Source organism: Gastrolobium bilobum, unplaced genomic scaffold (assembly GCF_033153095.1).
Source record: "Gastrolobium bilobum isolate Gb01-03AN ecotype WA unplaced genomic scaffold, APGP_CSIRO_Gbil_v1 utg10862, whole genome shotgun sequence".
NCBI classification, from domain to species: domain Eukaryota; kingdom Viridiplantae; phylum Streptophyta; class Magnoliopsida; order Fabales; family Fabaceae; genus Gastrolobium; species Gastrolobium bilobum.
The window spans coordinates 294,686-313,208 of NW_026897833.1; the positions used below are offsets into that span (position 1 = coordinate 294,686).

General features: G+C 34.1%; 1 protein-coding gene across 1 annotated transcript; it reads left to right on the plus strand.

The window, feature by feature from the left end:
- The first annotated feature begins 8,920 nt into the window (after positions 1-8,920).
- Positions 8,921-11,974, plus strand: LOC133310734 (PAP-specific phosphatase HAL2-like). The gene is made up of 3 exons (XM_061511712.1): positions 8,921-9,317; positions 10,482-11,166; positions 11,574-11,974. Exons 1-3 carry the CDS (start codon positions 8,921-8,923, stop codon positions 11,875-11,877), a joined length of 1,386 nt encoding a protein of 461 aa, XP_061367696.1. The 3' UTR covers positions 11,878-11,974.
- The last annotated feature ends 6,549 nt before the right edge of the window (positions 11,975-18,523 follow it).

Genomic DNA, 18,523 nt, shown 5'->3' on the forward strand with positions numbered 1-18,523 from the left:
AGAAGTGAAGAGGAACCTGCATATGAATAAGAAGGGTACGGGCAGTTTCAAGAGATGTCTGTTTTTACGTTCAGCCACCCTATTTTGTTGTGGAGTGTGAGGACAAGTAGTTTGATGTAAAGTACCTTGTGTGGCCAAGAAATTAGAAAAATCAATAGAAACATATTCCTTAGCATTATCACTACATAGAATACGAATAGAAACACCAAATTGAGTATGGATCTCAGTAGAAAACTTTTTATAAATGGAAAATAACTCAGAACGATTTTTCATTAAATAGGTCCAAGTGCAACGGGAAAAATCATCAATAAAGGTAACCAAATACCGAAAACCTAAGACAGACAAGGTACGACTTGGACCCCAGATATCTGAATGAACAAGAGAGAAAGGGGCATCAGCTCGTTTATTGACTCGACTGGCAAAAGAGGAGCGTGTATGCTTCCCTTGTTGACATGACACACAATCTAAAGACTGAAGACCGGACAAAAGAGGAACCATTTTCTGCAACTTTGAAAGACTTGGATGACCAAGGCGACTGTGGATAAGTTGTGGAGATTCTGTGAGAGAGCATGCTACTGAAGGACGAGGCACATCCAGATAATAAAGCCCCCGTGACTCACGACCCACTCCAATCATTTTCTCCGTACCCGGATCCTGCACAGAAACAGAATGGTTAGAGAAAGTAATGGTGCAAGTGAGGGAGTGGATCAACTTACTAATAGAAATTAAGTTATAAGGGATGCCAGGAATGTAATAGACAGATGTCAGGGCCAAGGTAGAGGTCGGACGAGCTTGTCCAATCCCACGAACTGGGGCTTTGGTTCCATCCGCAAGGGTAAAAGACGGTAAATGATCAGAATAAGTAAGAGATGTAAAGAGTTCCTTATTACCACAGAGATGAACGGTAGCACCGGAGTCAAATATCCAAGTGCCAAGTGATGTAGAATGAGAAACACAAGCAACAGGATTACCAGTATAAGGCTGAGACTGAGGAGAAGCCTTCCTGAGAGGGGTTTGGAGTGCAGCACAGTCCGAACCTGAACCAAATGATGATTTGTCTGACTGAGCTATATTTGCAACAATAGAAGGAGAGTTAACCTCCGAGAGATCAGGAGATGCTGCTGCCATTTAAAGATAAAATATAAAAGCCGTAAACGAAGGCAAATGATATCCAATCAAGAAGAACCACGCGTCTAAGGTCAGACCCACATAGAAACAATCACAGATCCAGAAAGGGGAGGAGAAGGCGAGCTTCTCTGTCCAAGACCGGCCGGAAAAAGCCGCCGGAATAGTGCTCACGCGCCGGCAGAAGGTGGCGCGTGAAGCCCACACGCAGTGAAGACAGGTGGCGCGTGACGGCGCGTGGGAGATGCGTTGCTGACCGGACCACCACAGACCTGGTCGCCGGGAAGAGAGGGTCCTGATCGCGTGAAGTTTGGTCGGAAAAGTCGCCGGAAAAAGTCTCCGGTTGCCTGAACAGTGATTCTGACGGCGGGCGGTGGTTCCGGTGGCCGTCGGAGGTGCTGACGCGTTTGGAAAAATCACTCAGAGGCTGTTTACAGCCCTAGAAGGCTTGCCGGAAGGACGCACGACAAGAAAGAGGACTCCTAAGCAGTGGGCTTAGGTTTTTAAAGCAAAAAACAAGGTTTCTGAGCGGAAGCGAGGGTTCCTAGAACGAAAGAGCTCTGATACCAAGTTAAATGTAAAAGAATACGTTGTGTATTGATCTGTGTCAGGGAGTTACAATATATAGAGACCCTAATGGGTTTAAGTGTAAGGCCCAAACCTAATCCAAACCTAATCCTAATACAGTCAGACTATTTACGGATAAGACAGAATCCAATCATATCTAATCAAATCTAATCATATCATATCTAATATTCTAACAGGTGAGATTGATTGGTAGTCACTTGGTAATAACACAACTTGATTATCACAATATCCTTCCCCAACTTGCAATTCTACTGAATAATAAATTTAAATTTTTTTGACAAAAATTATATGCATCATGAAACAAAAAAAGTTACAATTATTCTAAATTTAGAATCCATGTATAACTTTATAAAAATTATTTTAATTTTATTTATTAAAATCGTAACTTTCTTCGAAATTATTGTAAAATTACCCATGGTAATAAACGACATGGTTTACCAAAAATAAAAATAAAAATAAACGACATCAATAGGACTATTTGACTATAATTTTACGTAATTTTGGAGTATGGGCTTATCTAACCGGAAATCTTCGTTAACCATAATAGTTTAACTGCAAGTGAAAATGGCCCAAAGCATACTGGGCTTATTCTATTGAATTTTCGTTCCTTGCAAGTGAGGCTCGATCAAATCTTTTGCGCTTTGTCAGATATTTATATTGAACTATGAATTCGTCACGAGCTTTAAAAGAAGGGTTTTCTTTTCTCGTATCAAATGAAATAATATTTCTTATATCACAGGCACAAAAAGTAATGAGGCCCACCACTTATTAAAAAAGAAAAAAAGAAAAACATGAATTTTGATGCCTCACAACATAAGAAAACAATCCAATGTTGTATGTGAAAATGATTTCACATAAAAGAATTAGCTCATCTTCTAATGTTGATAATTTGATATTGATAAGGTAACGTACATATTCTATGATTGCAGAGTTTTAGAAAAACAAAAAATTGATGATAGAAGAATAAAGATTGAGCACAGGATTGTTCCAACATGGTTTGGAGTTCATAAGACCACAAAGTAACTTTTATTGAGGTCAGAGCATTAGTGGTAAATCTATATTGCTCGAAAGTCTTAACCTTAACACCTGATCCATATCTCACGAGGGATATGAGGCCCAGTCCACAAAGGGCTCAAAGGACCCAACAACCAATACTTCAAGGATAACTAATGTACTCTGACACATAGCATCAACATCTTAGTCCATTGTGAGCAATTTAAGACTCTACAACCACCCCAAATAGTCAATTATTACGGGACAAACACTTTGTTTAGCTATGCCTACGAGACATGGCCCACAAATAGACCCAAAAAGATCTTCCTCTATATATATAAACTCACCGTTACCCCCAATCCAAGCATCACTAATAGCCTATGAAGCATTGATACTTCAAAAATTTTGAAGTGTCGTGTCCGACACTTCCTGACACTCTCGGACACTTTAACATGTATTATAGAAATTCAAAAAAAAAAGTTCAAAGGTTGCGTTGAGTTTTTAGTTCCAACTATTAGATTTTTTGGATTGCGATTACCATTTTATTGGTTTTAATATAAATATTTGAGATATTTTATGTTTCTTTGCAAAATTTATGAATATTATAAGTTTATATTCATTTTTTTGTTAAATTATTAAATATTAAATATAATATACACTACATAAATTGAAAATATTATTTAATATCAAAACGTGTCCTAACGTGTCGAAATCTAATATTTTTTAAAATTAACGTGTCGGAGTGTCATGTCGTATCGTGTCACGTGTTCCGTGTCGGTATCAGTGCTACATAGGTAACAGCTATAACATTCCATGAAAGGCAAAAGACTCGTCCCGCATAATATAACTTTTCATCAAGACCGTGAACCACATCCCATGCTTACATCATTTTTGGGTATAAAATAACATGACTTAGAGGATACTCAAGATAGATACATTCTATTGTGATCATAATTACTTCAAAACACGTCGTCATGCTAAGAACAAATAATCAGACAACGCATTTATCAAGCCATTATCTTACTCACAAACCGTGCTAGTTCCAAGCTGTCAGGTTAATGGTTTCAATCGTACAGGCAAAACTAGTTTAACAGTATTTACTTTAGTCAAGTTTTAAATTTTATTATAAACCTTCCTTTCAAAAAATTACGGGGTAGAAAGAATGAAAGGTTTCCAATAGCTACTTTAGATGTAAAGTTTTAGCCATTGATGGCAATTAAAAGAAAATAAGAAATAAGAATTTTTTTTTTTAATTAGCTTTCACACAAAGCATAAATAGAAGGCGCCAAGGTCATAACAACATTCATCGCTTGAAGACTTAACGAAATTTCACTAGCAATATCGTGATGGATGTTATGGACTTGACAAAAGTTCACATTATAGAAAGCTCGTGAATGACTAACAGCTAAGAGAGAATTAAAGAAAAATATCTTAAATGTACTAATCCTAATATGACAACAATCCTTATAAGTCAAGATCTCAGTGAGACAATAAAAAAGATTGGTCAACTAATTCGAGTTATGTACATCGGCCAAAAAAGGTTGAGGGAGTAATATTGGAAGAGCATACTCGATACCCGACTTATAAAACCCGGCACAAAAGAAAGAGTGAAATAAGAAAGAATAAATTCGGAACACAAATCGACAAGAATACATGGATTCTAGCTAAAACTTCATAGCTTAGGAAGGTCAAGATAAGACCCCGGCAAAAAAGTTAAAGGAATTTTTTTTTCAATTTCTAATAGAGACCCCCGTCACGAAAGTTTGATCAACAAGATTAATAATTCAATATGCTTCACTTAGGAGTTAGGACACCTAGGCTACAAGGTAGGGAAGCAAATGAGAATGTCAGAGATAAGAATTCTACACAACAAGATAGCTGAAGCCATACGAATTGTTAGAAAAAGCAAAAAAAAAGGCTCAAACCAAAGAACCTTGCCGACCTCTAAATATTAAGAAAAGTAAAAATAATCGCCAATTCGACCAAAAGTGGTGTACAACGACCCATATATACCTGTCAGATAGAACTAAAGTCTAACAAAATATACACCCTGACAACTCGGACAATTAGACTGCCGAGCTGAGGGACAACTGTTACGGACCTGACAAAGGCTCACATTATAGAAAACCCAAAAATAGTTAATAGTTAAGAGGCAATTAAGGAAAAATTTCTTAAATGTACTAATCATAATCAATGTTATTAAAACCGGCCCGGTCAATGACCCAGTCGAGGTACTGGGTTAGTGGGTCACTGGTTGAACCGCATGACCCGGTGATTACATGTAAATCTAGAATTTATATTAAAAAAATTATAAATATACTCAAATAGCTGAAAAAAAATAATATAAATTCTAAATATTTTAATATAAAAATAATAAATTATACATTATTGTCCAATAAAGGATCAAAAAACACATAATGCTTGTTATATTAGTGTTTCAGGTTCGGTAAACGACATCTCTAACTATCAAATCAAAATTTCCTGCATATTGCATAATTGAGATAATATTAAGATTGTAGGTACATAACTTATGTAAGTCAATAAGTAATAGATCACTCAAATATGTCAATTATGATTTTTTTGGAAAACTTTTTTTTTTTTTGAAAATCTTTTTTTTTTAAAACCCGGGCCAGGTCACTAGTTTTTCACCAAAATCGGCCGGGTCACACCGGGTTCCGGGTCGATCCGGCTGGTCCGGTCCGGTTTTCACAACAATGATCATAATACGACACCAATGGTTCAAAAGCTGGACCTCCAATATTCTTAAGAGGCCCAGAATTCCACTCCTGCCAAGTAACTCATCTATAAATAAGGGATTAAATCAATAAGGTACATACACTCAAAACTCTCTCTCTCTCGTAGCTATTACTGTGCACACATCCCATGCCTTAATTATGTCGTTTATTATTGTGCACAATGATCTGCCTACTACCAATAGTATCTCATTTATAGATACTTGAGAGAGAATACATAAATCTAACATAAACATTATCAATCATTAGGTTGGACATTCCGATTTATCATATTGGAACAATGGATAATTGGAAAAAATGGTGGCCAATTCTTGTCCTCAAGAACAATTCCAGCTGCAAAAAAAATAAATATAAATTACATAGTAAAAGAATCAAGCAGAACTAGATTGTGCAAACAGTTCAAAGAGATTTAAAGAATTCTGCAGTATGAGTTTTATTGCACTATTCAACTGAATGCCAACACAAACAGAAATCACAATTCCCCGAAATTGGGTAGTGACATTTTATTTGTGTAAATATTACATTATAAATAATATTTTATTTTAGAAAGAGACATAAATAAACCCAATGGGTGCAGCTCAGTTGGTAATTTGGCGCTGAGTTAGTGGAGTTGGATATGTATTCGATTCCCGCTGAATGCATTCTTGGAGAGGGGGCTGAACCTTTAGCCATCACTGTTTCCCCGCACTCCGGATTAGTCCCATAGCCGGCTCAAAAGAGTCGAAGCTCGTGGGGATACCGGAGGGAGCCAACTCGTCTCAAAGAGATAATTAGGGTTGGGTAACTCCAAAAAAAAAAAAAAAAAGAGACATAAATGATTATAGGAAAAGATGATGGAAATCAAGCAAAGGAAGAGACATAAATAAGATTTTAGGATTTGCTCTTCTTAGTCTGTGACATAATCGAAGCATATAGCAAGTGGTGTGTAGTAATATCCAATTAATATGTGAAGGAATCGATGAGATCATACTTCCATTTGCTTCACGTCATGAGGAATATACAAGTACTTTTCTAAGAAGCAAGAAGCGTTTCACGTCATAGTTGCTATCGCCAAGAAGAAGGGCCAGCATTCCAGAATATTCAAGTTATCCAATTTTTTTATTTTTCTAGAATGCCATTAATTATGTGTGTGGCAGCAACAAATGAGTTTTCTCAACTTTCGGTAAGAGATGCACTTTGTCTCACATTCGTGCACGCAATAGAGTGTTAAATCAAGCTACAGTGCCCATTAGGAAATTTTCCAAGAGAAATAGATTGGGTCTCAAATTAAAAACATAAATTTCACAACTAAACACAACAAAACTCATTCAAGACCTCATGGCTATGTCATTCAAAGTCACAAAGGTATACTTTATGCGTTCATAATGTTTCTGATCTCTGGTCCCCTGCTTCAGTGGTGGTTATTATCAATTTGTCATCAGCCATAATTATTGACCCAATTGGCTAATTGATTAGTTACATTTCCAAATTCCGATTGCGGCTAAAAATAGAATGATCAATAAGATGGAGTTATGATCAAAAAGTGGTTTTTATCTTGTTTATGATGAGCTCATTATGACTCAGATCTTACACAATACAAAGGCATATACAGGGGAGCTCCCTTTTTTCCCTGCTCCAAAAAGGATGACAAAAGTAGCTGTGAAATTGAACTAATATGAGGGGTGTTGGTGTATGTACTGAATGATTAGAACGTACATGAGTCACATTTGGAGAGATTTTACACGATATAAACCCCATCTTAGATACCATTACATCACTTATATATGCTTGAATGTATATTATATATTATACCTTTTTTTTTTGTTATAACCTATATATTATACCTTAATTTATGCTACTCATGCAAGATGGCTTTTAGGTAATTATTTGTAGTTTTCTTTTTCAACTAAGTCTTTTCCCAATAATAAAATCTTAAATTTACACTAACTTCAGTCTACGACATAATACTCCAGACTCATTAATAAAAAATGTTCATACACAAATTCTCAGTTTATAAACTTAGACATAATGTTTACGTTCAGTAATCATAATAAAAAATCATTTTGAATTTCAATTATTCTATCGTGACAAAAAATTTATATAAAAAACCTTTTTTAAGTATAAACCGTCATTAATTAAGGTTGACTAATCTAAATTCAAGCCTAACATGATCACAAATGTGGCAAGATTCTTCTATATTACGAAGGAAATTATATTTCTATTTTTGTACAAAAAATCTTTTCTTCTATATTTAGATAAAAATGAATAATTCTATTGTAAAAAGAAAAGAGAAAAAAAATTAGTGGAACCCTAGAGTGAGTGTGGTAGAAAAAAAAGGTTATTTTCATTTATGAAATACTAAAAAATTACAAGACTGAAGATATTATTATACCTTAAGTGGTGAGATTAATATCTTTACACAATACGATTAGACCCTCCACAAGTGCTATTTTTAGCACTTGAATTTTGAACTTACCTCCTGGCTTAATTATACAGCATGCATTCAGAAAAAACAAAATAATTGATTCCAGTCCTAATACAATTTGCTTTTAATGATGGAAAAAGACTTGGAAGTGACAAATGTTATTACTAGGAAACTCAGTTTTATAAATATTTTTATGGGTTTTATAAGAGTTATATTGTAGGAAAAATGATTGTATAATATAAAGGTGACAATATAAGTTGAACCCGACGGGTCAAACCGCCAAAATGGGACGGGTTGAGTTACATATTTCAACCCACCAACCTGCCCCGTTGGGTTGTGGGTCAAAACGGGTTGGCGATGGGTCGGGGCGGGTTGGCTAGCTGGGTTAATTTTTTTTTTTTTACTATTAAGTAGTGTTTTATTTGTTTTTAAGCTTTTGTGATATCCAATTTTTTGTTATCTTAGTATTCTCTAGAAAAAATATAGAAGAAAAACTTTATTTATGACAAAGGTAATTTATGTATGGAGATAAAAACAAGTTTGTAAAGAATATCTGACTAAATATTAACATACATTTAGACTTAAGATTAAAAAAAAACTATGGGGAATATGATATGAAAATAAGTAATATTATAATATTAATAAAATATAATTTATTTTTAATTATTTTTATTTTTTAAGCGGGTTAACCCGTCAACCCACCATAAAATGGGGCAGGTTGAAGATTTCAACCCAAATTAAAGAGGCGGGGCGGGGCGGGTCAACTCACTTTTGGCGGGTTGGCGGCGGGTCGGGGCGGGCCGACCCGTTTTGCCACCCCTAGTGTAATGTTATAGAAATTTGTTTTGCGTGTCCTACTTGCTCTTTTTTTTTCTTTTTTCTTCAAAAAGTATGAGTTTCATAAAATGTTGTGTACGTAGAAAAATTTGTTATGTCATGTTAAATGACAAATGTAAACCCTATTTTTATTTACCAATATCCGCACATTATTAATAAGTAATAACCACCAACTACTAAGCACATACCAAAGAGAGGGAAAACTTGTTGAGTACTTGACATGCCTATATACTGTGCTAGCTTGAGTGTAAAATTACCATGTGTGTTAGGACATAGGAGGAGAAGTGACAGCTTCACACTCAGCCATGTAAAAGCAGCAGCAGCAGGTTCATGCTTCTTGTCCCTACACCATAAATTCCCCAACAACCTCTTAAGCCACATTGGTTTTGTGTCAAATTTCGACCAAATTTATTGTTATCCTTTGATGGAGGAGGACCAGAAAATGTTTGGCCTTGTCTCAGAACAAGAGGAATATTCCAAAGAGTTGGATGTTGCTGTCAGAGCAGTGCAGATGGCATGCTTCCTCTGTCAGAAAGTGCAAGACACTTTGATTTCCATGTCTATGAGCAACGATCATGTCCAATCCAAGGGTGACATTTCTCCAGTCACAGTTGCAGGTGAATGTTCCTAATTAAACTCTCTAATATGTTGAACATTTTATTCGTGATATGTGTGTGTAGGGGGAGGTCTCTTGTTTGCGTTTACAGAAGATTAGTTTTTTTATTTTTTAACTAGCTAATGGGTTGAGTTTTGACTTTATGCTATTAAGGGTGTGCATAGTGATCCAAATCAAATTTTTTTTTTTTTCTGAACCGAATTAAATTAGTTTAAATTGGTTTTATTTTTTTCGAAACGTTTCAAAATTAATTCACAACCCATTTGAAAACAATTCGGAATTAACTTATATTTCAAAACCAATTTATGATTTATAATTGGTTCAGAACAGATAAAAGCTGATTCTGAATGGCTTTTTAAACCAATTCTTTTTTTCAGGTTCAATTTTTTGAAATGGTTTATAAAACCAATTAAAACTGGTTTAAAAAAAAAAAAATACTATTTGATTGAGTTACGTTCGGTTATTTTGCACTGTCGTAAACACTAAACATATGGGTTTATATGGATTTCTAGAGTTGGATTTTTATATTAAATTGGAACAACTTTGGGGTAGAGTTGTTGTCTACAGCATGAAAGTGCAGGGACCTTATCGAACACACTCGACTATATTACCACTGAAGAAGTGAAGTGATATATAAAACCTACCCTTTTATAAACTTTGTTAAAAAAAAAAGAAATTATATTAGAAGTAAAGTAAGGAACATTGTAAAGGAGGAGGATAACTATCCTCTCAATAAGAATAGAAAAAATGTTAAAAAACAAATTGCTGCTGGAAGGAAAACAATATTTAACAGAAAAAGAGCTCTATAATCTCCCTTGATATTTATCAAGATGACTCCTTCGAAGAACCATTTGTTGCATCACCAAATAGAGATTGTTTTTGGACTTTTGAGGTATTTTGGACAAAAATATTTTGGACTGACACTCTTTGTAAAATGTTTTTGTATGCTTAATATTAGGCTAATCTTTGGTGTAGAGCTTGCTCCTTTCATTAAGTTTCTTTACAACTTTGGTCATATGATGGTTATTGCATATTAGTCTCTGGAATTTCTGAATAAAACATTTTTTGGGACACTACTGATCATTCTATTTCTGGTAGCTAGTGAATTTATATTCATACTTTCAGTAATGATTGAATTTTAGTATTCATTATTCTTTTTATATAGGTTGGAGTGTGCAAGCAATTGTCAGCTGGATATTGTCCCAGTGTTTAGTGGGTGAAAATATCTCAATTCTAGCTGAAAAGGATGGTCACACTCTCTCAAATACTAATGCATGTAAACTGTTAGATGCTGTGGTTAAAACCGTGAATGAATGTTTAGCTGAAGCACCTCGATTTGGAGTTGAAGAACCAAAATCAGCTCTTGGAACTTCAGAGGTTCTTGAAATCATTAGTCGCTGCAACTCTGTTGGGGGTCCTTCTGGAAGATTTTGGGTACTTGGTCCTCTTATTGGTACATTGGGGTTTGTAGGTGGAGATCAATATGCTGTAGCTCTATCACTCATAGAGAATGGAGAAGTGATGCTTGGAGTTCTAGGGTGTCCTAACTACCCAATGAGAAAGGACTGGTTAAGTTATCATCACCATTATCATAGGATTATGTCCAAGTTGACTCCAACCTCTGAAACTTGGAATAAAGGTTGTGTAATTTATGCTAAAAGGGGTAGTGGCAAGGCTTGGATCCAACAACTGCTCCATGTCAATAAGAAGTTTGTGTGGCCAAATCATGCAAAACAAGTTTCTGTTTCTTCCATTGACAACCCAGCATTGGCCACTTTCTGTGAACCAGTTGAGAAGGCCAATTCAAGCCACTCTTTTACTGAAGGACTGGCTCAAAGTGTTGGTCTCAGGTTCATTTTTATTTCATTCCATTTCAATGTCAGTTACCCTCTCTGTCTTTTGATTTTTCATGAGTGATATTGTCAGGTGTCTAGATATTCCAACATATTAAATGTTAGTATTATATGTTTTTTATTTGTATTCAGTTAGTATTATATGCATATTAAAATTTTTGTGAAAGACCCAATCATTTTTGCTAATTTAATATCATAGAAATGAAAAGGTTCATAGAATATGTTGGCAAGCTGAAAATTGTGATGAGTAGTTGCACATTCCTTACTTAATGACTAGTTACATTCTCATTTATCTCAATGAAAAAGGCTATATATTTAAATTATCACTTGGAAAAAGGCACGAAAGACAATGTAACTTTCTAGTAAAAAGATAGCTCTTATTAATCATTTGTAAATGTATGCAGTAATCAGCCATTAAGAGTTCACAGCATGATGAAATATACAGCAATAGCTTGTGGGGATGCTGCGGCTTTCATGAAGTTTGCTAGGGCTGGTTACAAGGAGAAAATATGGGATCATTCTGCTGGTGTTGTCATTATACAAGAGGCTGGAGGTGTGGTAACAGATGCTGGGGGTAGTTCCTTGGATTTCTCAAAAGGTTTATATTTGGAAGGGCTTGATCGTGGTATCGTTGCTTGTGCTGGAGCCACATTACATGAAAAGATCATCCATGGTGTTGATGCTAGCTGGGCCTGTTCTAGCCTTTGAGATTGTTTCTAAGAATCTAGATGGATAGATACATACTGTGCTTATGTCAATAATATTTAATCTTTTTTCTTTTAAACAGTATCTTATAAACAACACCCCTGCTTAAACTTCAGTTAATGTTGTTGTGTTGGTATCAGCTTGCTAGCATGAAATTACTATTGTTTGAAATTATATGGATAAAAAAAAGGGTTTTATAAGAGTTATGTTGTAGGAAAAGTGATTGTGTAATGTTATAGAGATTCATTTTGCGTGCCTGAATTTTTTATTTATTTTTTTGTTTTAAAAAGTGTGGGCCCCATAAAATATTGTGAGAGTAAGAAAATTTGTTATGTTATGTTAAAGGATAAAACTAAAACCCAAAAAAAAATCATTATTTCTTAGTATTCTGCGTTATATTTTTTTACTAAGGCATGTATCCATTGAAGAGGGGTTCAACTAAATATATCAAATTGCTCAACTTGAAAGATTTGAGGAGTTACTATCCACACAATAGTTAATGGCCAATCAGCCAATCATGCACTTCATTATAGATTTGAAGAAACATAAAGCTGGTTCAGAAACCTGAAAATTTGGCATCTTCATCCTGTTTAGAAGCTTTCAAATAGCAACAGAAATGTTATCCTTGTTCGTCTTTATTTACATAGGACTTTGTTGTTTAAACTTGAGCAATGAATCTTAGTTCTTTTCCCCTTTGATACTCCCCTTTATACTTTGGCCCAAAAATTTTACGAGTATGGAAAAAGAAAGAAAAGGAATTTAGGTTATCATTTACCTACTTCATAATCTATATGTCTGATTATACTATGGGTTTTATAAGAGTTATGTTGTAGGAAAAGTAATTGTGTAATGTTATAGAAATTCGTTTTGCGTGCCTTAACTTTTTTAATTTTTTTTGTTTTAAAAAGTACGGGTCCCACAAAATATTATGTGTGTAGAAAATTTAATAGTGTCATGTTAAAGGACAAACTACAATCCCTTGTACTATTTGGTTATAAACTTATAATTGCACATCAACATGTAACATGTATAAATGGACCTGCATGGAGACACAGGTTGTACAGCGGTCGGTTTTAATTGGCAGCAGCGGGTGAATTGACCAGAGTGGGTTTGGATGGATTTTCAGTTTGGGCTTTTAAGTTGGGCTATCATAAATCATGTATTTTTAATATTCCATTTGGAAGAGAGCTCATTAGACCATTTTAATGTCTTTCAGCTCCGTGGCCCAATATTCATTACACCTCAGTATAGAAGTTATCTAAATTGTATTACAAAATTATAAAATCATATCTCTCTCGCTGCCAAGTAGCAATATAAACCAATGTTATTCCCGTTATCGACTCAGTTGGGATATTGGTTTATTGAGTTAATGATTTAATTAGTAAATAATTGGTTAAATTGGATGACATAGATAAATATATGCAAATTTATATTTTATGCTTAAAATTTCATACAAATATTCAAATACTTAAATATACATATATGTGTGTTGCAATTTAGGGATTTGTCTTGCTAGTAATGGTGTAAAAGCATTGCATTTCACTATTTTATTTTATTTTTAAAAAAAAATTACATGTCCCATCGGTTCAACTAATCTAAAGAAAATCAGTCTGGTTATCGGTTTTTTATAATATCTCTCACCACGATATTTAATTAATTACATGTAATTAGACAATTAATCTTGTATTAGTGGGTTGAATTAGAGGAAATATTTAATTAGATAAATTAGGGCCACTTTTGCGATAAAAAATGAAGTCAGTGAAAATTATGGGGTAAAATGTGTGTAGGCAAAAGTATCCAAAATATAAAAGTAAAATTAGAAATGTTCTTAGGAAAATATTTTAGACCATAGGATAAAGTTTGGAAGTGAATGGAGGTAAATAAATAGATAAATTTTTACCCAGTTGAACTTAACTTAAGTAATTTAAGTGAAAGAAAGCCAAATAAGCTTCATTTTCTTTCTTCTTCTTTGTGCAGCCATCATCGCTAGAGAGGGAGAGAAGCCATTGTTGTGAGTGCTCCAAACACAACTCCTCCATTTCTCAACCAAATCCTTTGAATCTTGGACCAATCTTGCTTAGAATTGTGAGGCAAATACAACTCCTAATCCATAATCTACCAAAAAACCTTGCATTGAGAGAAAATGTGAGAGAAAAGTTGTGCCCTAACTTGAGATTGGTGGACTTGGAGTGACCCATTAGTTGAATTAAAGCTTGGAATCTACTCCCTAAGTGATTCTAAGACTATCTATGGTAAGAAATCTCACTCTCCTTGAGTTTTATGATGATGGCTATGTTAGGGTTCCATTTAATGAATATGCATGTATGGTGGGGTAGTCTAGAGGTTGATTGAGGCTTAATTCCTTTGGAAAAGTTGTTTTGATGATGATTTAACCGATATAAATGAGTTTTTGGGTATCCTATGATATTTTCAAAAATTCAAACTTGGTTTGTGAGTTTTCTTGCATTCCAAGCCATTGATTTGATTGGTCATTGATTGTGTCCATGTTGTGGATAGGACTGAAGTAAGTGGATCATCTTTGATTGACCAAGAATCGGTGGAAGCAATGGAACTTGACTTGGTTATTTGAGTGAACCAAGTGTTGGTGTGGATTTTGTAAGATTGTAGCTTGAATTCAAAGTTTGATTGGTTGCAAACTTGTTGGTGAATAAAGGTTGAATTGAAAGCCCATTGAGGTAAGCCTTCGGACCTTGAGAATTGATCCATTTATTGTTCCCCCAAGCCCGGAATGGGTAGTGGTTGTTGATAGTGTATGTAAATACAATAAAGTAGTTTAATGCTTTGTTATACGTATGTGTATGCATTGGGAGTGGCATATGATGGTGTTTTCCTGTGTTTGTATGTTGCATGATGATGCGTAATTCATACTTGGTATTTTATCTGGCTAGTAGGACTATTTGCATCTTAGGACAACAAGAGAGCTCAAGGGATATATGTCTCCTGTATATATTTTTACACACTGCATTGATATGTATTTATTACATTATTTTCAGTTATTGCTATTATACTATGAGTGAACTGTGGGGTGGAGAGATGCTCTAAGGACCCCTAGTTTACTGAGATATATTCGTATATCTCGCCCCGTGTTGTGGGAACCCTCTTTCAGGTATAGATGCTGCAAGAGCCTCTGGTGGCAAGTGGCCGTATTTGGGCTAGATGTCCTATATGTTAATAGTTGGTTATTTTGGATTACATCTCATCTAGGATTGTAGATGTATATGTTATTTGCATTGTCATATGTATATGTATATTTTGAGGCCATGTGATGTATTTTGGATGACTTAGTGCATGATCATTGTAGTAGTAATTGGTATGTGGTATATGGCTAATTGCTTTGATCATGTTTATTTTGATGGCTAAGTCCTTTGGCATGTATTTAATTTGGAAGAACATTGATGGCAAAAGTGGTTGCTTCTGGTGTACATTATGTTACCGAGGGCTGGTGGTTGAATGATGCATTGAGTGTATTTGCTATGATAGAATAAGAATCAAAGTTTATCATTTCTCACATACAGCGTCATTGTTTAATCCAAGCAATAGGTAGGTGGTATCATTGAAGGACAACCGCAGGAGGTATCGCTGTGTACAAGCAATAGGCAGAAAGCCAAAGGGATGCACTACTAAAAAAACAACTTATTCGCGATGGGCAATATCTGTCGCAAACGAGCGAAATTCCATTGCAAATAAGGTTTGCGACGGGAAAACGGTCGTTGACGAGCAAAATACTCTTTTATCACTTACACCCTTATGATTTTTTTCTCTTATCAATTACCCTCTCATGGTTTTTTTTCATCCAAGTCCACCTTTTAACACTATTAGTAATTAAACAAACTTGTCCATTTTATCCTTATTTTATGTTTGGAGTTCTGTTTATCAAAAGTGAAATCTGACCCTAAAAATAAAAACGTGGCAAAGTCTACTTGATTATGACTAGAAAAAACACATAATAATAATAGATGAGAGAACAATAGTTGTTGGAAGGGGGGCTTGAAATTTTTTTACTAGAGATAATTTATAGCTATATGTGACAAAATAAAGGAAATCACATTAAATACCAAAAAAAAAAAAAAACAGGCAAAGAGCATTGGCCCCAACATCAATATGCAAATTAAGGCCTCTTTTTATCCTTTTCCTCTTATCTATACAATTCAATATTAATATTATATTCTAAGAGACGATTCTTATACACCATATTTTTTATGGGAAATCATTTTCTTATGTAATAGGAGATAGTTTTCTCATGTTGTGAGACATCGAAATTCGTGCTATCTTTTTAGTTTTTTCTTCTTTTTTAATAAGTGGTGGGCCCCACCACTTATTGTGTCTATGACATGAGAGATGATATCTCATGTGACATGAGAAAAGAGAAGCCCATTTTTTATATGATTTCTTATACTTTTTTATTCAAAAATAGAAAAAAATGTTGATATATAATTATAAGAAAATAATACTACTTTATTACTTTACTTATAAGAAAAATAATATAAGTAGCATGTAATTAATATTGTTATGATAACATAAAAAGAATAAAATTGTAGCTGCTTGCCAAATAATGGGGGATTGATTTAGGAATAATAAAAGAAAGATCCATTTATTTAAAAATGACTACATTCAAAATTTCGAATGTTAACTTTTTTGTGATATTTTTTTTAAGGGATGCTCTGTTCATTCTATGAAACCTTTACTTATTTATTACTCGTGTCTAAATTTTTTATATCAGATTAATTAACAAGTAAAATAGGAATAAATGGGTAAGTTAGTTCAATTATTAACGATATTATATGTGAACTTGGATGAAATAAAATCACAACAGGTAATTGATGATAAAAAAATATAGGGATGTAAATGATCAACTTTTCCCAAAAATAAATTATATAGGCTCTAAAGAGGAATTGATGCGATGTTTCCCTATCTTTGGGTTTGTCTTTGTCTCAAGTTAGGCTACAAATTGGAGAATATATTTCGTGTATGCGGAGTTATGCTTTTTCTTTTCCCTTTGGTTACGCTAAGAATATATTCCTTACTTTATAACAAGGAGAAAAAAGAACTAGAGGAGCGGGAAAAAGGAAAGAAGCCTTAGAGAGCAGGAAAGAGACAAAAAAAATTGTTCTTAAAGGTTGCAGCAGTTGAAGTCTGACGTAGGACATTTGAAGAGGAGAAGACGTTGGATAACAATATTCTGATCTGAAGAAATTAAAAGAGTTACGCATCAAAGCTGTTTTGGAGAAAGCGACATTCCGGGTTCGTAAAATCCTTTTACTTACGGTGCCATTTTGATTCCATGTTCATAAATATGGGTATGAGATTGGACTTGTAATTAATAAGGGGTACAAACAAACAAACGAGGTTCCTAATCGAACGTCATGAAATAATAATATATTTGTTATGGCACAGTCCCTTGCAACCTTTCCGTTCCTTTAGTACCTCAAAATAAAACATCCTCAACTTATCAAATAATAAACATGAGCTTAAACCTCCATACAACTGCCAAACTTAATTAATCTATGATGTTTTTATAGTTAGAGAAATATAATATAAAAATCATTAACCTAACCTCATCTAATAGTTTAAGATTTTGATGTTAAATAATTCTTTATATGTTATCAGAGCTTCTCTTCTGTGTTATTTATGTAATTAAGTTTTTTTTGGGTGAAATCGTTTTATACAAGATCCACTTGTATTGAGACCCACCACATGAAATCCATGATACCGTATATCATGCTCTCTGCCTGGACACCAAACTGCCAAACTTAAATTTGCAACATTGTTGGATTTTTATTGTGTTAATTGCTGGTTTAGAAACAAGCCTCATGGATCTAAGATAGTAAGATACTCAAAACAACAACATTAGAATGATATTTGGCCAGTTGCTTATAAAGATCTTTGACCGTCGAAAAGATTGCAGTAGTAACAATTATTTATATTGGGTTCGTGGAATAGTAAAGACTCTAAATAATGGCAAGAGAGGTTTGGATGGCCAATTTGTTGAAGTTGGAATTCTAGTTCATGTCTTCCAATCCTATGCGTGTGAAAGGCCACGGGACCATTCTCTTTTCTTCTGTTTTTTTTGTTGGTTACCGACCATTTGCCTCCTTTTAAAGGTAAAGAAGACCATTTTGTTTTGCATGATAGTGTTTGTGTGTGTTCATTAAACTAAGGTTGAAGTGTAAAAGTGTTCAAATGGCAGTAGTGAATTGATCATGGTTTCTTGTGATTGTATTCAAGTATTTATCATGATATTCGGGCTAACTGAAAAAAAAAAAAAAATTGATAGCATGGAATATTACTTTTTTTTTTCATTTACTTTATCTTTGTTTTCTTTTTTCTTATTCCTATTTCGAAATTGTGTACTGTATCATTTTAGAGGGAAAAAAATGAAAGAAAATAAACATGTTTCTTATTCAGTCGTATGTTGCGCGTTTGATTGGAAACCTTGTTGGCGGTTTGAGTTACTTCGTTAAGGGTTAAGATTCTTTGGTCCTCGATTCTTGAGAACCGGGGTCTTGGTCCTCTAATATTGGTCCAAAACACATGCTTATATATTATTTCATGAGCATATACATTATTACTTTTGAGTTTTTCTTTTCTTTTTCTCTTCGATTATGCATTTTTTTTTTTTTTTTTTTTG